The sequence below is a fragment of the Monodon monoceros genome, unplaced genomic scaffold (assembly GCF_005190385.1).
Source record: "Monodon monoceros isolate NGI ecotype Baffin Bay Population unplaced genomic scaffold, NGI_Narwhal_1 Super_Scaffold_12, whole genome shotgun sequence".
Classification (NCBI taxonomy): Eukaryota; Metazoa; Chordata; class Mammalia; order Artiodactyla; family Monodontidae; genus Monodon; species Monodon monoceros.
This window is the reverse complement of record NW_021703768.1, coordinates 158,818,506-158,844,204: the sequence shown is the minus strand read 5'-3', so window position 1 is coordinate 158,844,204 and position 25,699 is coordinate 158,818,506. Positions and strand designations below refer to the sequence as shown.

General features: G+C 47.2%; 1 protein-coding gene across 7 annotated transcripts in view; it reads right to left on the bottom strand.

Annotated features, from left to right (window-relative positions):
• The window catches only part of CREB3L3 (cAMP responsive element binding protein 3 like 3), a 40,279-nt gene that overhangs the window by 5,197 nt on the left and 9,383 nt on the right, over positions 1–25,699 (bottom strand). For 2 of the 7 annotated variants that reach the window (XM_029218969.1, XM_029218971.1), the window contains exons 3-8: positions 5,936–6,077; positions 5,307–5,435; positions 4,560–4,857; positions 3,371–3,483; positions 1,572–1,706; positions 906–1,012 (exon numbers count right to left, since the gene is read on the bottom strand). In XM_029218969.1, the coding sequence (XP_029074802.1) occupies positions 906–1,012; positions 1,572–1,706; positions 3,371–3,483; positions 4,560–4,857; positions 5,307–5,435; positions 5,936–5,962 (809 nt within the window). In that variant the 5' untranslated portion in view covers positions 5,963–6,077. Of the gene's footprint in view, positions 1–905; positions 1,013–1,571; positions 1,707–3,370; positions 3,484–4,559; positions 4,858–5,306; positions 8,623–12,014; positions 15,523–25,699 lie in introns of those variants that run through there. The other 5 variants (XM_029218965.1, XM_029218966.1, XM_029218967.1 and 2 more) reach the window with 4 other exon arrangements.

The following is a 25,699-nucleotide window of genomic DNA, read 5'->3' as shown; positions in this document are numbered from 1 at the left end:
TTATTTATTTACTTATTTGGCTGCGCCAGGTCTTAGTTGCGGCACGTGGATCTTAGTTGTGGCATGTGGGATCTATTTCCTCGACCAGGGATCGAACCTGGGCCCCCTGCATTGGGAACGTGTTGTCTTAGCCACTGGACTACCAGGGAAGTCCTGGGGTGCACAGTTCTGTTTTTTTTTAATTAATTGATTTATTTTTGGTTGCATTGTGTCTTTGTTGCTGCGCATGGGTTTTCTCGAGTTGTGTCAGGTGGAGGCTACTCTTCGTTGTGGTGCACAGGTTTCTCATCATAGTGGCTTCTTTTGTTGTGGAGCACGGGCTCTAGGCATGCAGGCTTCAGTAGCTGTGGCCCGTGGGCTCCATAGTTGTGGCTCACAAGCTCTAGAGCACAGGCTCAGTAGTTGTGGTGCACGGGCTTAGCTGCTTCGTGGCATGTGGGATCTTCCTGGACCAGGGCTTGAACCTGTGTCTCCTGCATTGGCAGGTGGATTCTTAACCACTGCGCCAACAGGGAAGTCCTGGGTGCACAGTTCTTAAGTTGAGGAAATTCTGCCTTTCTTCTCCCCCACCAAAGGAAGCCATGACAGCTCTGAGGATCAGTGATGCTCAGCAAGGGAAGTAAATGTCCCATCTTCAGGCAAAGAGCCAGGACAAGATGGATGATACCTTCTCCCTTCTTGGCACAACATCTTCTAGGGGATTAAGGGGCCTCGAACCTGAGCCCTGTACCACCTTACTAGGCATTTTTCCATCCTTGCAATTCACGTGAAAAATCGTCTCTCCCAGAGAAGGAAACAACTCTAATTTTGTCAGATCCTGAAAACTGTGACCTTAGCTCCATTGCATCCCTCTCTCAGGCCTCAGTTTCCCCCTTAAGTGTGGTGTCCCGGGATCCCAGCCTTACCGAGTTTCCAGGCCATCAATATATTCCTTCTTCTTTTTCCGGCTTTCTTGGGCTGACTGTTTGTTCCGAATTTTCCGGCGGATTTTCTTCAGCACTCGCTCCTCATACTGCAGAGTGACATGGGGAGCAGACTGAGGCAGTCTGGACGGTCCGCTCTCTTGTCCAGACCCCACAACTTCACCCCATTATCCTCCCAAGGGAGCCATCCCAGACTCAGGGACTTGAGGGCAGACCCATGATGACTTGAAGACCAGATTTTCTGCCCTGAAATTCTTGCAGAATCTCTAGAGGGGTCCTGGGTTCTGAAGGTTTTCCCAGCTCCCAAACCCAGTCCCGAATTGGCAACTGGATTTTGTGCACTGGTGCAATCCCACCATCTTCTGGCCATCTGTGGGAACAGCGCCTTTCCCGAGCCCAGTTATCAAGACTAAGAGAGGTCTTCCAATTGGAAAAGCAAACTCAGATACTGATATTGAGTGAACAGGCTGGGTGGAGACTGCGGCCAGCTAGAAAGCCCCCATCGCGGTGGCTTTGAGGATGATTTTTCTGGCTCTGGTGACAGACACGTCCTAACATTCTAGTGTGGGAGACCCAAAGGTGAGACTCATGGGCAAGTAGCTGCAGGAAAGGGGGCGAGCTCCAGAGCCAGGGGTCCCACTGACTCACCTTGGTGAGGGGAAGCTGGGTGGGCAGGGTGATGCCTTCTTTGGCCAACAGCTTCTTCTCATCCTCTGTCAGCACCAGCTCCTGGCTGTGCTCGGTCCCAAGGCGCAACAGGTTTGGGGCTGCCAGGTGATGTTGCTGTGGGGAAACCAGCAGAATTGCTTTGAGGGCAGGGAGAGTGACCGCCTCTGGGAAATGAAAGAGGCATCAGGTCTGAGAAACAATCGATCCATCTGCTGTAGAGTCCCCACTGGCACTAGGGCTCCAAAGAACCAGCACACAGCCCTCTGACCCAGCAATTCCACTTCCAGGAATTGCTCTTTAGATACAAGTTTTTCATTTGTTTCACAAGTAGTCATTAGACAGCTATGTATTTAGCACCTACTACATGCCAGGCACTTCTCTGGGCTCTGAACATTCCTTGCAGTGCATTCTGCAACAGCAAAGGGAAAATCCAACACACAAGGCACAGGTTAAGTGAGCCTCCAGGAAATGGGGGTGAGGGGTGTTTCTCCCTGTCTACTTGTTTGTACCTTTGGAACTTGGACTATGTGAATGCATTTGCCTATTCAAATTTTTTTAAATTAAATTTAAATTATGAAATAGAAACATTGAAAATGAAAGAATCGGGTCATCAGAGAGCCAAGTATTAGGAATGTCACACCATGGAATGGGAGGCTCAGGAATAAAGGTGGAGATTGGGGCAGCCTGACATTCGCTGGATCAAATTCCACTCCCTAGAATTCCAGGCCATGGATCAGCCCAACCATTTTCTCTCCAGGATCCAAGCCTCAGTATGTTCATCTGCCAAATGGGGATAAGGTCTTCCACTTCCCAACGTTGTTCACACACAGAACAACGGTATTAAACTTGACACATTTACAAAAGCCAGTTAGTATTTCCAGAGCAGTCATTCACCTTTCCTATCTTTCAAGACCTGCTGAAGTTCTGCCTCCTCCAGGAAGCCTTCCTGGACCTGCAATGCCCCTCCAGCCTCTCTCCCTTATGGGTACACTTCCATGAGCAGTCAGTTTTCCCCTTTTGACCATGAGGTCCCCAGAGGCTGAGCACACAGCTGGTGCTCACCGCGCATCTCTCAAGTCAAGAGGGGTGTTCTGCTCTTTCTTAGAGGTTGTCAGGACAACTTTGGGCATCAGGCAAATTAGAGTTCAAATTCTGACTCGGCCACTTTCTTGCCGTGTGACTTTGGGTTTGTGGCTTAACCTCTCTGGGCATTGGCTTTCTCATCTGAGAAATGGAGGTACTGATTGGGTTCTCAGGTCTGGTTTACCTGTAGTTGAACCCCAGGGCAAGATAGACAGCCCTCAGTCAGCGTGCAATGGGCACAGTAGGCCCAATGGGCCAGCCCAGGGATTAAGCCTGCAGCAGCTGTGTGACTTAGGTCAAATTACTGGACCTCTCTGTGCCCATTTCCTCAAACGTAGAATTAAGATAAGAGCCCCAGTTTTCAGGGTTGCTGTGAATTAAAAGATGATACATTAAGAGCATTTAGAAGAGTGCCTGGCCTATAGTAGATGCTTGGTAAGTTTTAGCCCTTTTTTTTTTTTAATACTACTACTATAGTAGAAAGTATCCCAGCCCAGGAGACAGAGAACTCAGGACTGGGACCCACTGACTTACTCTGGGTGTAAGTCAGAGTAAGTGACTTGGACTTACCTTGGACAACTATCAGCCCCTGTCTGTGACTGTCTTCCAGTCTCCAAAATGGGGGTATTGGGGCCCCATGAACCCCAGTGCCCTCCCACCTCTGATGCTCCAGGGGTCGGGTGGGGACTGCTCACCAAGTCCCCGCCACTGCCAGAGAGGAGGAGGTCTTTCACTGTGAGGTTGCAGTGCGGGGGTGAGTTGGCCAGCTCAGCCTGCTCCCCGGCGTACAGGCCTGGGCTCCACATTTCTGACAGGGCAGATGGGGACAGAGACAGGGAGGGAGTCAGGTGGGGGGCCCCTAAGCTCCCAGCTTCTACTTCCCTCCTCCAGCAAAGCTCCCAGAATTGACCCCAATGTGCTAGGGATTTGAAGTACAGCTTGGGGCCCCAAGACCTGGTGCCTCAGTCTCCCCTCCACCATAAGATGGGAACCCAGATTCATCAGGACATTGTCAGGGACCCACTGTCAACCTGGGAGGGAGCAGCTGTTATTGCCCAGGATTATAGGCTGGATCTGCAGCTGGCCTGGCCTTATCTCTCCCTTGGGGAAAGGACCAGGTCTGATTCACCTGTGGTTCCCTCCCACCAGGTACCTGGCAAACTGTAGGTGAGCTGCTCTGGAGAGCACAGACTTCAGAGTCAAATAGCCCTTTGCTCTAATCCCGACTAGGTGGAGCTGTGTGACCTTGGGCAAGGGACTAAACCTCTCTGAGCCTTAGTTTTGTCAAGTCTCCAAAGGGACTAATAAGCGTTCCCATACCATCGCAATGCTCAAGAGACAAAGGATACCCTGCTGGCGGTGGCTTCTGCATCAGGCCTTTCTCCAGGTCCAAGGGGAACACCCCAAGGCCTGGGATCCTGTGACCTCACACACTTTCATTGAGCGTCTACTATGATCCAGGCACGGAAGGTACAAAAATGAGGTTGCCAGCATGATGCTTGCAGCAGGAACCAGCCTGCCAGGGGCGCATCCCACCTTTGCGGCTCTGACTCATTTCTTAACTACCTGGAAAACGGGCCCATGACAGACAGCATCCCAATACCCATCTCAAAAGGTGGGTTTGCATGGGCTTCCCTGGTGGCGCAGTGGTTGAGAGTCCACCTGCCAAAGCAGGGGACACGGGTTCGTGCCCCGGTCCGGGAAGATCCCACATGCCGCAGAGCGGCTGGGCCCGTGAGCCATGGCCGCTGAGCCTGCACGTCTGGAGCCTGTGCTCCGCAACGGGAGAGGCCACAACAGTGAGAGGCCTGCGTACCGAAAATGGGTTTGCATGTACAGTGCCTGGGAGAAGGTGAGGGTAGTTGGCAAAGACTCAGGACTCACCCAGGTCTATAGCAACGGAAGCCTCAAACCCTTGGGCCACTGGCCCAAGGTTCCTGGTGGGGCAGGCAGGGCCAGTATGGTAGGAGGGGCAGGGCCCCTTGCCAGACTCTGCGCTATGGCAGCTGGCCGGGGTGGCAACCACCCCACTGTGTGGAGGGGTGTCCTGGGGGTCGGAGGGCAGATCTTCTGAGATGCCACTGTCACTGGCCGCAGGAGACCAGGTCGGGGAGCTGGGCACTGATTCTCCAGAACCCAGGATGGAGTTGAGGAAATCATCAGAGTTCGGGCCTGGCAGGACCTGTTGGGACGGAGAGGGACGGTGGGAATTAGGAGGCCTATGTTTCGGTTTGGATAGCTGTGTGTCTCTGGGCAAGCCACTGACCCTCTCTGGGCCTCACGTGTCCTTTCTGTAAGATGGAAAGAGCTAACGCTCCTTGCCCCCAGTGTTGTTGGAGCCTGAACACAGTCATGTAGCACGGGAACAACATCCAACCGTGTTGAGGCACAGGCCCCAAGTTTAAGTCTGGACCCAACTCCAAACTGCTGTGTGACCCAGGACAAGTTACCACCCCTCTCTGGGCCTCGCTTTTCCCCACCTATAAGAAGGAGGTGATGGCATCTGCCCCTTAGGTCGCTGAGAGGTTCCATACAATAACGTGCTTTTAAAATCTCACACATGAGCAATAAACGCACAGAGCTGAGTGGGGTCCTGGCTCTGGCCCTGGGGTAAATGCAGCGGGTTATCACCTGGTCCTCAACGTGGCCCCAGTCCTCGCCCAGCTCTATGTGTCTCAGGATGCCGTCCTGCCGGTCAAACAGGAGATCCAAGAGTTCCAGGCTGTCGGTAGGGCACGTGAGACTGGTGGAGGAAGCCATCTGGGGCAAGGAGGGGACATTTGTGAGGGTCACGCAGCCCTTCTCCTCCCCACCACCCATCTGCACACCACCCTGAGGTCCATCCTGCTCCAGTTCCATCCCGGCTCCAGCCCCAAGGTCGGGCCTGCTGCTCCTGCTTGCTGGACTTCTGTCTCCAAATCTGTGTTTTGGGGCCAACCCAGAGACTCCCGGGGCCTGACAGCCAATTTCTTTAAAAAGTGGTAGACAGATGCCCCCGTGGGGATGATCAGCCGATGGAACTAGCCCTCTCCTGCACTCCCATGCTGCCCAAATTCCCCCCTTCTGGAAGGCGGGGGGACCAGGAAGAAAGACCAGGAGCAGCCCCAGAATGGAGACACAATTTTGGTCGTTGCATTCTCCCTCTGGGCCTCAGTCTTCTCATCTGTAAAATGGGATGTGAGGTTCCTGCCAACCCTGGGAGCTTGGGGAAGGTTCCTGGCATAAACCCCCCCTCACCTGGAGACCAGTGCAGGGCTCACCTTTCCAACTGCTAAATCCCCATTCATGAACCTGGCCAGCTCTTTCTCCAGCCACTTCTGCGTCTGCTGCGAGGTGGGGGCTCACCCCACCACCAGGGCTCCCAGGCTCAGCCGGCTCTTCTCTGTGGCTCTGTCACCACCCCTAAAAGATGCTGAAATAGTCCTGGGGAGCTCCTAGCCCACCCCCAGGTGCTGATTGGGGAACAGGCAAGACAGACAGGGTTAAGGGCCAGTGACACGGGGGCAGGCTAGGGGGAGGGGAGGGAAGACCGTTATCTCAGATGTTTCGTGCTTTTCCAGCCGGCAGTGGGCAAAGGCCAAAGTCTGGGGAGCCGCGGCTCTCGCATGACCTCTCCCCTACTTTCAGGGACTGTTTCTCGTCATAATCCCTGGATGTCGGCTCCAGGAGAGCCCAGGGCCCCTGGCTGGGTCCTGTCCACTCTCAGAACAGAACCAAGAAGAACTGCCCAGGCCTCCGCTAGAGCCCTTCCCTCTGCCAGGAGCCCCCTTCCCTCATTGGAGCTGGCAACCCCCAACCCCCTGCCCGCAAGCAAGCTCTCCACGGCCAAACCAGAACAATCGATTCCTTCTAGAATCTTCTATCATTCATTTATTCTCAATAAATATTCATTGAGCCAAACTTATTCCCTCCTCAGGGCCTTTGCACTAGCTGTTCCCTCTGCCTGGAACTCCTATCCCCTCCACCCCGAATCTATCACTGCGTTCACATATTTGGGAATGTTTTCTATCTGTGGATCTCAGCCCAGACAGCTGAGAGGCCGTCTCTGACCTCTCACCAGAGAGGAGCCCTCACCCTGTACCTCTTTATCACATCACTGGTTTCACTGAAATCCTCACTACTTGAAATTTTCTTGTTTACTTGCCTGTATTCTTCCCTCATTCCTCCCCTGCCTCTTCATGTGAGTGACTTCGGGGCTCTTTTGTTCTCAGCTGGGTCCCCAGTGTCTAGGAAGTGCCCGGCACACAGGAGGTGCTCAGTCAACTCTTACTCATTGGGCACCTCCTGTGTGCCAAGCACTATTTAAGGCCCTGGGGATAAGGCAGTGGATGAGCTAGACCATAAATGCATAAACACACCAGAAAACTGACAAATGGGCAAATGCTACCAAGAAACTAAATGTCATCATGTAAAGGGCAACAGAGGGCTGGCAAAGGCTTCTTTTTAGAGGTGACATTTTGGGACTTTGCTGGTGGTCCATCTGTTAAGACTCCACGTTTCCAATGCAGGGGACGCGGGTTCAATCCCTGGTCGGGGAACTAAGATCTCACATGCCATGTGGCATGGCCAAAAAAAAAAAAAAAAAAAGGTGACATTTAAGTACAGTCCTGAATGATGAGAAAGAGCCAGCCACTGGGAGATCTAGTGGAAGGGTGTTTCAGGCCAAGGAACAGCATGTGCAAAGGTCCTGGGGCAGGATGGGGCCTGGCGTGTTGGAGGAACAGCCAGGAGGCCCATGTGGATGGAGCAGAGTGAGAGAGGGAGGAGGGGAGGGCAGGGAGGGGACGGGGCAGGTCGTGCAGGGCCTTGCAGTCTGTGGCAAGGAGTTTGGTTTATATGAAATACAGCAGGAAGCTGTTGGAGATTAGTGAATGGATGACGAACCTTCTGTGTGCCGGGCACGATGGTAGGTGCTAGGTTTACACAGTAACTCAGACACCCTCCTTGCTCTCAAGAAGTTCACATCCTGGCGTACATTTCTCCCTGGACCAGCCATTATTTATTCATGCATCAAAAATTTAAGGACGACCTATTATGTGCTGCGCCAGAGTGGTTCTCTTATCTGACGGTAACATCTGTGGTTGTCACAACTGGGGGTGCTCCAGGCATGGAATGAGTGAGGGTCAGGAATGCTGCTCCACACCTCACAATGCCTGGAACGGCCCCACACAGAGTAAGCCTGGCCCGGATGTCAGCAGTGCCTGGCGGGAGAATCCCTGCATTACAGTAACTGTCCCCCTCTGGATGGGAGACATTATCTCACTCTTGACCTCTGCATCTCTTATTTCCTTTTTAACCACTCTGTGTTGGATTTGTGTGTGTGTGTGTTGGATTTTTTAAGGGGTTTGTTTGGTTTGGTTTGGCTTTCCTAGTCATAATATTTATTCAGCCTTTGCTGTGGAGGCTCCTTTCCAGGGCAGTGTCAGCAGGTGGAGAAAGTAGGTGAAGTTTGACTTCTGGGCTTGTCTCTGCCTCCCCCTCACTCCCATTTATGACTCTGAGGAGCCCCGGTGCCCTTGACATAGAACTTCCTCCTCTTCTTATCAAAACCTGCCAGAATCATGGATCTGGTATTACTCATTTACACCTTCACGTAGATTTAGACCCCATAGTCCACCTCCCCAGGATATTTGTACTTTTTTGTAATTTTATAATCATGGGCTTTGGAAGGCTTTTATGTGTCCTAAAGAAGAGACGTCTGAAAAGGTAGGATAAAGATAAGCGTTTGAGGGACAAGAGGACTTTCTGATGCCCTTGGAATCATATGACCTAATTTACTGGACATGACCACATGCTTCAAAGCGATGCTAAGTTGGAATCTAAAGTAAAATTCCCACAATAGATTCTACCAATGTGTTTAAGCACGAAACATGGGACTTCCCTGGTGGCGCAGTGGTTAAGAATCCGCCTGCCAATGCAGGGGACACGGGTTCGAGCCCTGGTCCAGGAAGATCCCACATGTCGTGGAGCAACTAAGCCCGTGCACCACACCTACTGAGCCTGCAGCACACCTACTAAAGCCCACACGCCTAGAGCCTGTGCTCCACAAGAAGAGAAGCCACGGCAATGAGAAGCCCGCGCACCGCAACGAAGAGCAGTCCCTGCTCGCCACAACTAGAGAAAGCCCGCGCACAGCAATGAAGACCCAATGCAGCCAAAAATTAATTAATTAATTATTTAAAAAGTATGAAACATAACACAAGAGGATGCTGTGTTGATTGAGGAATACTGTGTTAATAAACAGATTTGCGGAACTTGTCAGAGCCTTTACAACACTCTGTAACACCCTTGGAAGGGACAGAGTTTGTAGCATTTCTTAAACATAATTGCATAGGTGTGAGCTTTGTTTTTAAGTTGCACTTCATTGATACTGAACCATTTCTGATATATGAAAACGTTTAAAGATACCCACTAGACTGACTGCAATACAAAAGACAACATCAGTTGTTGGCCGAAAATCTGGGGCAACTGGAACTCTCACCCACTGTTTGTGGGAACCCAAAGTGTCCAACCACTTGGGGAAACTTTGGACAATTGGGAAATCTCTTATAAAGTTAAACATGCATTTACCATATGACTTAGCAATTTTATTCCTGGGTATTTAGCTAAGAGAAATATAATTATATGTTCACAGAAGGACTTGTACATGAATGTTCACAGCAGCCTGATTCATAATTGTCCTGAACTGTAAACAACTCAAATACCCAACAATAGGGGAGTGGATAAACAAACTGGTATATCCATACAACACAACTGCACTCAGCCATAAAAAGGAATAAATTACTGATACATTCAACAACATGGATGAATCTCAAATGTATTGTGATAAAAGAAGCCAGACACAAAAGAAGACTGTAGGATCCCATTTATATGACACCCAGAGAAGAGGCAAAAGTAATTCTTGGTGATAGAAAGTGGTTGCCTGAAGTAGAGTGGGCAATTGAGTGGACAGGGGCATGAAGGAACTTTCTAGGGTGGAGAAAATATTCCATATCTTATTTTTAACGGTGGTTACATGATTGTCTAGAATTGTCAAAACTCAGCCAATTGAACACACGTAAGACCTGTGCATCATTACTGTAAATTAATTCTACCTCAATAAAAAGCATACTAAATACATAATGAACAACCACATAATGCGTTTAGGAAAACATTAGAAACAACCAAAATATCTGTCAATAGGGGATTGATTATAGAGTCTGATGTGTTAACACAATGGAATATTATGTAGCTGTGAAATAGAATGAGGGTTCTCTTTATGTACTGATATGGGACAATATTGAAAATATATGGTTATTTCAGTGTTTCTCAACATTTTTTTTATTCTGGCCCTCCCACAAGGAGTCTTTGAAAACATTTTCCTAACTGCTCCCCCGTGAAACTGTAAATCCACATGTATTCTATATACATGCTTGTGTACCATATTATATCTGTGCTTTATACAGTAAAAGAGTAAGATTTTTTTCACCCCCTAAGAACTAGTTTTCACAACCCCCTTGAAGATAATATCTTTCCCATTGAGAATGCACTAGTTAAGTAAAAATTAAGGTGCACAACACAAGATACTGTCTCTGTGTGACAAAAGGAAAAATGAACGTGTATACATGTTTCTTATATATTTATAGAATATCTCTGGAATGAGACACAAGAATCTGGTAACGGTGGTAACCTTCAGGGCTGGGAGCTGGGAGGTGGGATAGAGAAGAAGGAGGGCTTTTCCCTGCATAATCATTTATTTTGGAATTCTCAGCCATGTGCCCGATGTACATATTCCAAACAAAGAAATACAATTTAACTTAAAAAAAAAAGAAGAAATAGGGGCTTCCCTGGTGGTGCAGTGGTTGAGAGTCCACCTGCCGATGCAGGGGACACGGGTTCGTGCCCTGGTCTGGGAAGATCCCACATGCCGCGGAGCGGCTGGGCCCGTGAGCCACGGCCGCTGAGCCTGCGTGTCCGGAGCCTGTGCTCCGCAACGGGAGAGGCCACAACAGTGAGAGGCCCGTGTACCGCAAAAAAAAAAATAATAATAAAACAATACAAATAAAATGCAAAACATACATTTTCCATAGTTTCCCAAGTTTTCTAATACAAGCGCACCTTGTGTTAGAGTTAGTGTTTAGGAGCTGCCCCCTCTACAAAAGTAAATTGATCCACCTTGGGTCCCCAAAGTCCAGCATTCCCACTGCCTTGCCTGTAACGTTCCTTAAATAAGGTGATGCCTCCCTTTCATCATTATTGCTTTATTCTGATGTGAACACTACCATATCAATAATTGCCAACCAAGTCCTGCCAGGAGGCAGTCTCCCTATACCTGTGCTTTTCTCACAGATCCCTCTTCCTTTCCATCTCTGAAGTTACCTCAGGGAAAATGTGCTCGAAGCACTTTGAGCTAATTCCAACTGCAGTGCGAATGACTGATATCAGGCACATAGATTCCTTTGCTTGGGAGCATTTACATTTTCTTATGGAGCCTTAAGGCATTATAACTCAAAGATTAGTTCTTAGCATTTTTCCCCAGGGCAAAAATCACCCCCTCTCAGATGTTACTTAGATATAACTAGACCTAGGTAAAATGTGAATGACTGATTTTGGGTGAATATATTATTTTTCTTGGGAACATTTACATTTCCTCATGGAGCCTGAAGGAACTGTAGCCCAGATCTATATTAGCTCTTATCTTTTCGCCCAGGGCAAATAACTTCCCTCTGTGGGTTTCAGATGTACTCAAGTGGTAAGATGTTCAAAAGCCACTGGGTTCTATGTGAAACACCATGAAATTATGATATTCAGTCTCACACCCTTAAACATACAAGACTCCTATCTATAAAATCCCAGCATTTAGTTTAGGGCACATAGAAACTGCTTCCTGAATCTTTACTGACTGGAGATTGCATACTGTACTAGATTCTAGCTCAGACAAGTGGTAGTTAAAAGTCAGAAAAGACTGAAAAAAATTCAAATGAGAAAACTCTTAAAATTGAGAAAATTCTAACCATTTCCTCTGCAGCTTGGGGACAGTTCTATAGGAGGTAGTATGATTCGGTGGCTAAGAAGAACTCAGGGGTTGGAGACAGATGGACGTGTGTGTGAACTCTACCTCCACTCCTCACAGATATTATGTTAGACCCTGGGAACTCACTTCACTCCAGAACTCCCCTTTCCACTCTATAGCACTCTCGGGGTGCTGAGCTGTAGGAGTGTAGATTTGGGGCTGTTGGCCATCATTACCCCATGATGGGAGAAGCTATCTGAGAATGAAGCCCACCCAGAATACAGCAGAGCAGACAGAGAGCAATCAATCCCTGACAACATGGTCTGAAGTCCTGGACTCAGCCATACCTGAAATCCACTCCTTGGCTTCAGAAACATGGCAGTGATGTGAGCCAGTGACTTCCCCTTTTGGTTTAAAATTTTTGAGCTGGAGTTTCCGACCCTTGCACTGAACAAACAAACATCAAAACAAACAAACAAAAAAACTATTTACTTTCCTTGATTAATCCTGTCCACAGAGCTGTCTCTCCCTGCCCCAAACTTCACATTTGAATGTAGATTATAGAGATTAGCACTTAACACACTCTCCTTAGGTATTTGTTGATTGGTCCTGCCTGTCTGTATTGTCTTTTCAAAACTAGACTGAGTCCCTTGAAGGTTGAAGGCAGGTCTGTTCATCTCCCTTGACACTACTCAGGGCATGGTGGATGCTCAAGAATGTCTGGCCAGTTCTGAATTTGCCAAAATGGTCCTCGCCTATTCACATATCATTGCTTTCCTTCCCCCTTACTTTTTGGCTGTCAAATGCTCATAACTGAATCTCTTATACTCTAATCTGATGGCATGATATTAGCATTGGTTTGCACCAAGACCCTGTGTAAATTTTTTTAATTAAAAATATATATAATTTTTGGACTTCCCTGTCAGTCCAGTGGTTAAGACTCTGTGCTTCCACTGCAGGGGGCACAGGTTCGACCCCTGGTTGGGGAACTAAGATCCCGCATACCACATGGCACGGCCAAAAAAAAAAAAGAAAGAATATTCCAGAACTCCAGAAATCCCTTTTCAGGAGTTACTCCTCCCCCCATGGAGGTAACCACTGTTCTGAATTCCGTGGCATTATTTTTTGGCTTTCACTACTTCCTGTGTATCTGTCACCCTCCTCCTTCCCTCAGCTCCCACACTCTTGTGTTTCTGTTTATCTTCCAGTGGGCTTTGCACATGTTTATTACAATCCATCAGCAAGTCTTGATAGCTCTGCCTTCAAAATACGTTCATTCTTTGTCTGCTCCATTTCTACTGTCCTGGTCCAGCCCCATCCTCACTGGGCTGGACCAGTGCACTCTCCCCCTTCTCCTCCTCCTGGCTTCCATGCTTGCCCCCATAGTCTGCTTTCCTTATTAGGACTCAAAAAGCCCTCTCCCTCATTACCTTTGCACCACCTTCCACTGCTTTTCCTCTCTCTCCCTCCACACTGGACTCATGTCACCAGGCACGGTCCTCCCTCAGCGCCTCTGCACTTGCTGTCCTATCCCCTTTCCTAGATCTCCCTGTGGCTGGCTCCTTTCACCTTTAAATGGCTGCTCGAATTCACCTCCTCCATGAAGCTCTCCATGACTACCTTCTTTAAAACCAGTCTCCATCCCCATCTCGATTTATGTTTCTTCATAGAAACTTACTGTCACCCGACACTATATATTTTGTTCATTTATCACAGTGTACATTCATTCAACAAACATTTATGGATTGTCTATTCTGTGCCAGGCAGAGGGACACATCCTAGGGAATGTCAATATTCATTCATTATTTCAGTCTACAAAAGTGTCTTTTACTCCTTCTATACATCAACATCGATCCAGGTGCTTAACAAGTCAGAGATAGGAAAGGTTGTGGGGTGGAGTACCATAAAGTCTCTAGCTAGAATTCACCTGCAAAATAGGGACAATCATTAGGACAAGACCTACTGTGTGCAGTATCCCTAGTGCCTGGAACTGTGCCTGGTACGCAGTAGCTGCCCAATCAATACTTGTAGAAGGAACAACTGAACATGTATAAATATAATCATGGAGTTTAGTGCGTGGCTGACAAACTACAGTCTATGGGCCAATTCTGGCCCCTTACTTGTTTTTATAAATAAAACTTTGTTGGCACATGGTCACTCCCACTAGTTTACATATTGTTTACAGTTGCTGTCACACAGTTCAATAGTCTTGACTGAGACACTTTGGCCCGCAAAGCTGAAAATATTTACTATCTGGCCCTTTTCAGAAAACATTTTCTGTAATCCACAGGTTCTGTGGATTAGACTTGCTCAGCCCAACAGCAGGATTAAGTTCACATGTGGTTACTGAGCACTTGAAGTATAAAAAGTGTGACTGAGGAACTGGATTTTAACTTTAATTTCTATTCATTTAAATTTTAAAAATTGATACTTAATTCAGTTAACAGACAACTTTTGAGTATATATGGAACAAGTTGCATATGTGAATCTACATTTTTACTGTAAATTTTCTGAACTCTATAAATACAGATCGAGGATTTCTGATGAAAACTGAGCATCCACATTGAGATGGGTTGTATGTGTGAAATACACATTGGATATCCAAGACTTAGCATGAAAAAAAGTGAAATACTGCGTTCATAACTGTGACATTGACTGCACGTTGAAATGGTAACAGTTTGGGTTTATGAATTCAGTCATTTAGATTGACAAAAATTTATTATTAATACGAAACTTCATTTTGCTTTGTACTTTTCTGATGTAACTGCTAAAAACTTTAAAGTGAGAATATTTCCATGGAACTGGCTGGGGTAGAGCAGGGCATGGGTTCAAATCCTGCCTCTACCACTTGTAACTGTGGGCAAATAACTTTGCTCCTCTTGACTCATTTTCTTTATCTATAAAATGCGGGATAAAGACCCTGCTTCACCGGGTTCTTGGGGGTTTGATCCATTATAACATGTGGAGTGCTCAGAAGGGATGCCCACACAGCCAGGTCTCAAACTCTGGCCATTTTTAGGGTTATTACTATTATTACTAGTATATGAATCTGTAAGAAACACGCCAGCCTCAGCTTCCGAGGTGCTCGAAGGGCAGACGTCTGCTTGTCATTTTCCGGCCCCCTCAGCCCTTTGGCCTCAGCACAAGTCTGGCCCTAATGACAGTCCCCATTCTGCACAGGAGGACAGAGGGGCTAATAAGGGGTTATGATTCACCATGGCCACTCCATGAGTCAGCCACTATTGAGACAACGCCCAGGTCCCCTGCCCAGTTGGGGACATGTCCCTCGGCACCATGTCACCTCCACATTCCTTTGGCTGCTTGCCAGAGGGTCCTTTCTACTTCTCCCTTTAGGTCAGTTTTGGGGGAAAGAGGTGAGGGGGTCTGGGAGCACCTGCTCCCCCCCTCCCTTCCCCCTCTTTCTCCGGGACTCTCCCTTGGGGTACGGCCAGGCCAGGCAGTGAGTAAAACCCTTGTGACATGGGTGTGGCTGAGGCAGGCCAGGGGCTGGGGACAGGGGGACTCTGATCGGGCTCTTGGGCAATGCCAACTGATTAGCACCTAATCCTCCAGGCTTCCCAGTCCAAGGGGTTCCTGGCTCTCAGGGGTGACTGAAGACAGGAAGTTTGAACCAGGGTCTCCCAATACCATGAGAGGCGAGACTTTGTCAGGGGGTGGGAGGCTCCCTCTGCCCTTCCTAAAGCATGAAGGACGTTATGTCCGGGAATTCATTCATTCATTCTAGTGACCATTACTTCTTTTTTTTTTAATAGTTTATTTATTTATTTTTGGCTGCGTTGGGTCTTCGTTGCTGCGTGCGGGCTGTCTCTAGTTGCGGCGAGCGGGGACTACTCTAGGCACGCGGCCTCAGTAGTTGTGGCGCACGGGCTTAGTTGCTCTGTGGCATGTGGGATCTTCCCAGACCAGGGCTCGAACCCGTGTCCCCTACATTAGCAGGTGGATTCTTAACCACTGCGCCACCAGGGAAGCCCCAATGACCACTACTTCTTGAGTGCCTGATGTGTGCCAGGTATTGGGGACCCAGCAGAGAACGTAACCAATTATTCCCCATGCCCCGCCCCTGTGGAGCTGATGTTCTGAGGTGGGGAAGATGCTAAGTAAAATCAATTGTGCATAAGCAAGTAAATAAATAAACTGAAGAGAAACACAACATTGTAAATCAATTATACTTCAATTAGAAATTTAAAGAATAAATAAATTGGGAGAGACCAGGTATAGAAGAATAAAGCAGGAAAGAGAGATGGGAGCGGTTGGGTCAGGGAGGCCTCGGCAGAAAGATCCTGGGGAGTTGAGGGCAGGGTGGTGCCTTGTTCCAGGATGATGTCAGTCCTGTGATGGTTCTAGAAGTTTCTGCGTGGGGCTGGATGGGATGTGTTTGTGGAAAGAGCTGGGAGGTCCCTTGGGTCAGAGATCTGGTTCTCCAAGCTTGGTGTCAGGGTCTAGCCCTGAGCCAACCATAGGAAGGGGGTCCCCCAGCTTCAGGAGACCAGGTGGCCTTTGGGACAGTACCCCATGAGGGTCCTGAGTCTAGACCAGCAAACGGGGTCAGCGCCCCTGCCATCTCGCAATCCACACCCCTCTGCCCAGTCCTTCCCCCATGTCTCACCACCATCTCATCTCACCTCACCTCGGTGATTATTTTATGGCTGGTGGGTCCAAGGGTCAGAGCTGACCCTCTCACCAGGAAAAGGAGGCCTCCTACGGCTGTGGATGTGGTCAACTCAGCTTCCTTCCCCTTGTGGGCGAGAAGATCTTGTCTCCTCTGGCTCCACCCCTGGGGCTTCTGGGAGGGAGTCCTTAAGGTTCGGGTGGGGGAGGCATGTCGGGGTCCCCAGAGCCTGAATTCGTCCTGGCCCTCCATCCCTCACCTTCTGAATGTGTTTGCTGTAGCTGCTGAAACAAAGTCCCACAGACTGGGGGCCTGCAACAACAGAAATGTATTCTCTCCCAGTCCCAGAGGCTGGTAGTCCAAGATCAAGATGTCAGCAGGGCTGGTTCCTTCTGAGGCCTCTCTCCTTACCTTTTATATTATTTTTTAAAGAATTTATTATTTATTTATCGGCTGCGTTGGGTCCTCGTTGCTGCGCACGGGCTTTCTCTAGTTGTGGTGAGCAGGGGGCTACTCTTCGCTGCGGTGCGCAGGCTTCTCAGTGCAGTGGCTTCTCTTGTTGCGGACCACGGGCTCTAGGAGTGTGGGCTTCAGTAGTTGTGGCTTGCGGGCTCCAGACGTGCAGGCTCAGTAGGTGCGGCGCACGGGCTTAGTTGCTCCACGGCATGTGGGATCTTCCCGGACCAGGGCTCGAACCTGTGTCCCCTGCACTGGCAGGCAGATTCTTAACCACTGCACCACAAAGGAAGCCCCTCTCCTTGCCTTTTAGATGCCATCTTGTCCCTGTATCTCTGTGTGCAAATGTCCCCTTTTTACAAGGACCTCAGTCTTATGGATTAGAGCTCACCCTAGTGACCTCACTTAACTTGATTACCTCTTTGAAAACCCCCAACTCCAAATACAGTCACATTCTGAGGCCCTGGGGGTTAGGACTCCAACATATGAATTTGGGCCTGGGGGATACAATTCAACCCCTAACACCCCTCAAAGCTGTGATGAAACCCAAGCCTGGTGGTCACCTCTCCAAGTAGCTGCCCTGACCACCCCAGCCAAAATCACCCCCCCCATCCCAGTCACACCCAGTACAACCCCTTTGATGGGAGGGAATTCTATTTATCTGTGTTATCTGTTTACACCAGGGAGGAGGGACCTGTATATTTTGATCACCGATATACCTCCAGCCACGAAATCAATCCCCCACCACCACTGAAGTGGCTCCAAACTCATCTGTGGAGCAAACCCCACAATTCAGTGTGCGCCACGGGTCTCAAGAGAAATACACCTGCTCTCGGCCGAGTTGGGATATCTGTATCGTCTCTAAATCAATTCAAAACTTTCCCATTTTGTGTGCAATTGCTTTCTGGACTGGGTGCCAGGAGGTCGAAGTCCTAGCCCCAGCTCAGCAATCAACTTGGCTGTGACATCACAGAGTCACTCCTCCCCTCTGAGACTCTGGTTCCCCATCTGCAAAATGGGACGATGGATCTAAAGGTTATATAAAATGAAGCCCCTTCCAGGTTAAACATTGGGGTTAATGTTTAATCCCAGGGAGAATCTGACCAGGAGTGTAGTTTGGTAAGAGTCGTGGGCCACGTTGTGTACATATATATGGAGAAGCCCACCAGGTAGGGGACAATCCCATTCACGCATGAGCGAGGTGGAACGGGCTGAGAAAGTGTTAAGAAAGAACCGCGCCCTGATTCTTCTCTCTGGGAGCATGGTTAATCCCCAAATGTCCTCCCTGCTGCAGGAAGAACACTGTAGAAATCTCAGATCACCAATAGAATCTCCAAGTTAGAGTACACTTAAATGATCACCAAAACCCTCAAGAGAATTTAGTAACTTTTTTTTTTTTTGGTGGCGCAGTGTAGCATGTGGGATCTTAGTTCCCGGAAGGACCAGGGATTGAACCCGTGCCCCCTGCAGTGGAAGCACTGAGTCAACCACTGGACCGCCAGGGAAGTCCCTAGTAACATTTATTTTCATGTTACATCGCTTTTACAATTACCTTCTAATTGGGGCATCTGATACTGGTCTAATTTACCATCGTGTTACTAAGTGTCTTTCAAAAATAAATTTATTGAAGAAAAAAAGCCAAATACATAATAATGCTGAAGATGGTACTAAACTTTCTTCAACAAATGTATCTTGGGGCTTCCCTGGTGGCGCAGTGGTTGAGAATCTGTCTGCCAATGCACGGGACACGCGTTCAAGCCCTGGTCTGGGAAGATCCCACATGCCGCGGAGCAACTAAGCCCGTGCGCCACAACTACTAGCCCGTGCGCCACAACTACTAGCCCGTGCACCATAACTACTAAGCCTGTGCGTCTGGAGCCTGTGCTCCGCAACAAGAGAGGCCGCGATAGTGAGAGGCCCGCGCACTGCGATGAAGAGGGGCGCCCCCTTGCCGCAACTAGAGAAAGCCCTCCTACAGAAACGAAGACCCAACACAGCCAAAAATAAAAATAAATTAATTAAAATGTATCTTAAAAGGAAACATTATAACACCAGATTTTAGGTTTTTTTAAGTATCAGGTGCCTAAAACAGATGCAAAAGAAAATAAACAATGTTATTATATTCTAGAGAGCTACTGTTGCCTGTGGAAGGTTCTGGATTAGGTGACTCTTAAAAACTTAGCAAAAATGTGTTAAAGACACGACAGCACCCAACTTGAGTGCTTCTTGACAGAATCAGACAGTTTAAAAAAGGATTGAAAAGTCATTTCTTACCTTTCATTAGGTTTATTTCGTATATGCAATTTGCACGCAAACGTGCATGGAGAATCCCAGCGGGGCCTCCAAAACAAACAAACATGCATGCATGGAGAACTCACTCTGTGCATTGAATTCTCTCAAACCATCCCCACCCCCACTCTCTTGGACTTCCCTTCTCCACAAAAAACAATGCCATTTCTCCTAGGCCCAGCTTCTGGGTCTGGGCACCCAGTCTCATCAAAACCACAGCTAAAATTTATTGATCACTCACTGTGCCAGGCACTGTGCAAAGTACACAAATAAACTTGATCCTCCAAAAACCCCAAATGAGTTGGGGACTTTGTAAATACCCATTTTGCAGATAAGTAAACTGAGGCTTGCGGAGGGGATGCTCTAGCCCAAGCAGCTTGTAAGTAGTGATGCTGAAATTCAAGGCAGCAACCCTAAGTCAGAGCTGCCCCCGGGGTGAGCCAGAGTCAACCCCAGGTAGCAGTGCTCATGGCAACAACAGGCCGGGGCTTTGTCGTGTCATCTAGCACAGAGCGAATGTCATGGTTACGGCTCTCTGGATTCAATTCCAGCCCCTCCTCTTGCAAGCCGTGTGACCTTGAGCAAGTTATTTGGCCTCTCTGTGCCTCTACTCCTCCCAAAATGGGGAGAATAGTAAAGATCCAGAGAACTCTTATACAGGGGCGGTGGCATACCATGGCTGGGGAGAGGGGAGCAGCTCACCCCAGGTGCTATCAAAAACGAGGCCCATTAATTTCTAAAATATACAAACAGCTTGTATAACTCAATAATAAAAAAACCCAAACAACCCAAACAAAAAATGAGCGGAAGACCTAAATCAACATTTCTCCAAAGAAGACATATAGATGTCCAAGAGGCACATGAAAAGATGCTCAACATCGCTAATTATTAGAGAAATGCAGATCAAAACTACTATGAGGCATCACCTCACACTGTTCAGAATGGCCATCATCAAAAAGTCTGCAGATAAAAAAATGCTGGTGATGGTGTGGAGAAAAGAGAACCCTCCTACACTGTTGGTGGGTATGTAAACTGGTACAGCCGCTATGGAGATTCCTTAAGAAACTAAAACTAGAGTTGCCATATGATCCAGCAATCCCACTCCTGGGCATACATCCAGAGAAAACTCTAATTCTAAAATATGCGTGCACCCCAATGTTCACAGCAGCACTATTTACAATAGCTAAGGCATGGAAACAACATAAATGTCCATCAACAGGTGAATGGATAAAGATGTGGGATATATGCAATGGAATACTACTCAGCCATAAAAAAGAATGAAATAATGCCATTTGCAGCAACATGGATGGACCTAGAGATTATCATACTAAGTGAAGTAAGTCAAGCAGAGAAAGACAAATATCATATTATATCACTTATATGTGGAACCTAAAATATGATACAAATGAACTTATTTACAAAACAGAAAACAAATGTATGGTTACCAAAGGGGTAAGGAAGTGGGGGAGGGATAAATTAGGAGTTTGGGATTAGCAGATACAAACTACTACATATGAAATAGATAAACAACAAGGTCCTACTGTATAGCACAGGAAACTATATTCAATATCTTTTAATAAACCATAATGGAAAAGAATCTGAAAAGTGTATCTATCTGATACACTTTGCTGTCCACCAGAAACTAACACACACTGTAAATCAACTACACTTCAATTTATAAAAAAGAAAATCTTAAGTAAAAAAAGGGGAGCCCATTGTCTGCAGAGAATTCAGAAACTGATAATAAACCTGATTTTATTATTATTTTTTTATCAACGTGCATAGACAATTCTGAACAATGTCAGTGTCAAAATAATCTCCCCTTAAGAAATCTTTTATTGGTCTAAACCAGGGAGTGAGCAAAGTTTTTCCATAAAGGGCCAGAGAGTAAATATTTTCAGCTCTTTGGGCCAGATGGCAACTACTCAGCTTGTGATCCCAACAAGAAAGCCACTGCAGACAACTCATCAATGAATATGGCCCAGTGCCAGGAAAGCTCTTTATATGGACACTGAAATTTGAATCCTCTATACTTTGCACATGTGAAATATTCTCTTTTTGATTTTTTTTAAAGATTTTTTTTTTGATGTGGACCATTTTTAAAGTCTTCCTTGAATTTGTTACAATACTGCTTCTGTTTTTGTTTGTTTGGTTTTTTTTTGCGATACGCGGGCCTCTCACTGTTGTGGCCTCTCCTGCTGCGGAGCACAGGCTCCGGACGCGCAGGCTCAGTGGCCATGGCTCACGGGCCCAGCCGCTCCACGGCATGTGGGATCCTCCCGGACTGGGGCACGAACCCGTATCCCCTGCATCGGCAGGTGGACTCCCAACCACTGCACCACCAGGGAAGCCCTGCTTCTGTTTTATGCTTTGGTTTTTTGGCCACGAGGCATGCGGGATCTTAGCTCCCTGACCAGGGATCGAACCCACACACCCTGCATTGGAAGGCGAAGTCTTAACCACTGGATCACCAGGGAAGTCCCTCTATTTTTGATTTTTTTCCCAACCAGTTAAAAAAAAAAAACAAAAAAACCCCCTCCTTAGCTCCTACAAAAATAAGCTGGATTTGGCTGACAAGTCATGGCCTGTCCACTCTTGGTATGAACAATTGCTGTGGTTTAACCACTGGAAGTTTTGAATTAGCACATTTTATTACTTATCCTTTAATAAACATTGTATTATACACAGAAGTGAATTTGGAGAACTTCATGCAATGCATTTGGCTCCAGACACACACAGACTCAGCTATACACATTCATTTGAAGAGTTAGTTCTTAACGATTCTAATTCTTTTGAGTTCTCTTTGGAAACAGTTCATATTTCCAACCCTTGTGGTATTACACGATCTTGTGTTTAAACAGTAGATTTGAAATAAACAGTGATGGGCCAGTGATTTTAAATGCAAAGAAACAGAGTTTGAGCTACTTCACTTTTTTTTTTTTCCCTTTCTGACCACTTGGACCTTCTATTTCTGTTTAAAAGTTTAGACAGTGCACCAATTGCAAATTATAATATTTTTGTTTGGCAAGCTCAAATTTTAATTCATTTTTACTGGATTTGAGCCATATCTTTAAAATGGAAATATCAATAATTTCCTCCTTTAAATTATTATTCTTGTTTGATGATTTAAACTTATTAAACTATAAAGCTATTATTCATTGCTGCAACAGATCAGTAGAGATATGTACCTACATGTAAAGAGAAGTTTTTCTTTAAAAAAAAAAAATTCATTAATGGAATTAAAATGTATCCATTCATCACCTTTTTCCCTTTATTGGACTGGGATATTTATTTATTTTATTTTATTTATTTATTTATTTGCGGTACGCGGGCCACTCACTGTTGTGGCCTCTCCCGTTACGGAGCACAGGCTACAGACACGCAGGCTCAGCGGCCATGGCTCACGGGCCCAGCCACTCCATGGCATGTGGGATCTTCCCGGACCAGGGCACGAACCCGTGTCCCCTGCATCGGCAGGCGGACTCTCAACCACTGCGCCACCATGGAAGCCCTATTTATTTAATTTTTTAACATCTTTATTGGAGTATAATTGGTTTACAATGGTGTGTTAGTTTCTGCTGTATAACAAAGTGAAGCAGCTATACATATACATATATCCCCGTATCTCCTCCCTCTTGCATCTCCCTCCCACCCTCCCTATCCCACCCCTCTAGGTGGTCACAAAGCATCAAGCTGATCTCCCTGTGCTATGTGGCTGCTTCCCACTAGCTATCTATTTAACATTTAGTAATGTGTATATCGGACTGGGATATTTATTTTACGTATGTTACTGGTGTGATTATATAGCTGGTGTTCAATGAAAGAAAAAATTTCACTCCATATTTCTCTTATGGCTATTACAATTATTGGTTGCTTTGCATAATTATTACTGACACTTTCTGGCTTATAGAGGAGTGAGTGTTAAAACAAGATTTCCTTCAGCTTTTAAGTGTGCTATGTAAGTCACTGCATTTAGGCACTTAATACCTGGTTCGTAGTGTCAGACAAATATTTATTATCATCCCTAGTCCATTGACAAACTATACCCCCATAGTCTGTCTTTGTAAAGACTGAGAGCAAAGAGCAGCTTTTGCATTTTCAGATAATTTTAAAATACAGAATAATTATTTCGCTTTAAAAATATAGGAAGAAGGGCTTCCCTGGTGGCGCAGTGGTTGAGAGTCTGCCTGCTAATGCAGGGGACACGGGTTCGAGTCCTGGTCTGGGAGGATCCCACATGCTGCGGAGCAACTAGGCCCGTGAGCCACAACTACTGAGCCTGCGCGTCTGGAGCCTGTGCTCCGCAACAAGAGAGGCTGCGATAGTGAGAGGCCCGCGCACCGCGATGAACAGTGGCCCCCGCTTGCTACAACTAGAGAAAGCCCTCACACAGAAATGAAGGCCCAACACAGCCAAAAATAAATAAATAAATAAATAAACTCTTACCCCCAACATCTTCTTAAAAAAAAACCAAACATTAAAAATATAGGAAAAAATTATTTAGCGACACAGGAAAATTACATGAAATTCAAATTTCAGCCTCAAAAAATAAAATTCCGTTGGCGCACAGCACGCCCATTTATGGACTGTATGGTCTGTGGCTGTTTGGGGACTAAGAGCGCAGAGTTGACTAACTGTGATGGGCTGTGTTTAAGCTATTTGCTACGTGGCCCTTTAAAATTTTTTTTGCAGACTCCTGCTCTAATTTTTCAACCCCTCTCCTCCAAACCCCCAACTCTGGAAGTCCATGTTCAGAGACTTAGGCCCCCAGGTCCTCTTCTATAGACAGCTGCCCAGCGTCACCCAGGGACCCCTCCCCTTCCCACCCAGGCCTGGCCTGAGGCTGGGGGAGACCGGTCAACTTCTCAGTCCCTGGCGCCCTCTAGTGGACCCCGCGAGCAACTGCCTTCTCAACCTCCTTCCCTGGCGGCCCCACCCACGCCCTCCCTCCCCGCCAAACCCAGGTCTCCTGGGAAGTGGGGAGGAGTGGGAGGTTATTTTTGTGCCTCCTCCTTGTCCTGATTCCTCCCCCTGCCCCCTGCCAAGGTCTCCAGGACTCCCCCCTCCTGGGGCCATGATCCTACTCTCCCACCATGCTTTACACACTAGGACTCTCAATGAATTAAATCCCATTCAGTCGTTGTCAAAGATGTTGACAAATTTGAACAGCTTTGTTACTTTCCAAAGCCCCTTGGTGTGTATACACACCACCTCTTAATTTGTGCTTTTTATCTGTATGTACGCCTTGCATTTGTGTAGCATGCCATTCTTTGCCCCTCCAAAGTGTTGTTTAAAAATATTTATTTATTTATTGGGCTAAACCGGGTCTTAGTCGGGGCATGCAGGATCTTGGTTGTGGCGTGCGGGATATTTACTTTCAGCATGAGGGATCTTTAGTTGCGGCATGAGGGATCTAGTTCCCTGACCAGGGATCGAACCCTTGCCCCCCTGCATTGGAAGCGCAGAATCTTAACCGCTGGACCACCAGGGAAGTCCCTCTCCTGAAGTATTTTGATCCACATCATTTCATCCAACATCTGCAGGAACTGGCTGGTATTTCACACTGAAGACATAGAAGGACAGAGGAGATAGGTAATATATATGCTCAGGCTAAGAAATGATGTTGGGTCCAAGGCCTGAAAAGACTCAGGTACAGTGGTGAGCTGGAGCTGGCTTCCTCTGGCTGGTGAGATTCAATGACATCATGAGGGTAGATTGAAATTGGCCAAGGTTGGGGTATTTACACCTCAGGAATCGGCAGATGCTACAAATTAGGGATTTTCTGTGTGGATCACGAGACGGAAGGTGTAACCATTGCGTTTTGGGATGTGAGCAGAGCATCAGCAGCATGGCAGTCAGAAAGGAAGATAGTCCTCCTGGGAGAGGACATCCATGCCAGCTGTGCCAGGGACTTTTGGGAAGACAAATCACTCTTTTTCAGAGCCTTCCTTCCTTCATCACTCATTTATTCATTCATTTTCCCCATCAAATATTTATCAAATATTTACCTGATGTCATAAGACGTTACCCATTCCTTCTCAAATATTAGAATAATGCTTGGACCTTTTCCCCCCCAAAAGCTGTGATTATTTATAAAGTCCAGTACCACCTCTCCAAGATATCAGATGTGAGTTATTAGATTCAAAATGAACTAGCTTAGGGACTTCCCTGGCGGTCCAGTGGTTAAGACTCCGTGTTTCCACTGCAGGGGGTCCGGGTTCGATCCCTCCTCCGGGAACTAAGATCCAACATGCCAGTGGGGCATGGCCAAAAACAAAACAAACAAAAAAAAACTAGCTTAATCCCTACCGAAAATGCAGCAAGTGCTTCTGCTACGCCTGTCATTTCTAGAAGTCTGACCTTGTTTTCAGGGTTAACTGCTGAAGGTTGGCAAATGGCCTGTATATCCAACTGCCTTTTGCCGTCTCCATGCAGGCGTCTCACAAGCCTCCCAAATTCAATGTGGCTGACTGAGCACCTGCCATTTCCCCAAACGTGCTCCTCCTGCTGCCCTTCCTGTCTCACCAAACGGAAGCTCCAGCCTTCCAGTGCTCAAGGTCAAAACGTTGGGCTGTCCTTGAGTTTTCTCTTTCCCTCAAACCCCACATCCATCCATCAGCAGTCTTATCCACTCTGTCTCACTCTGCTCCAGGCACC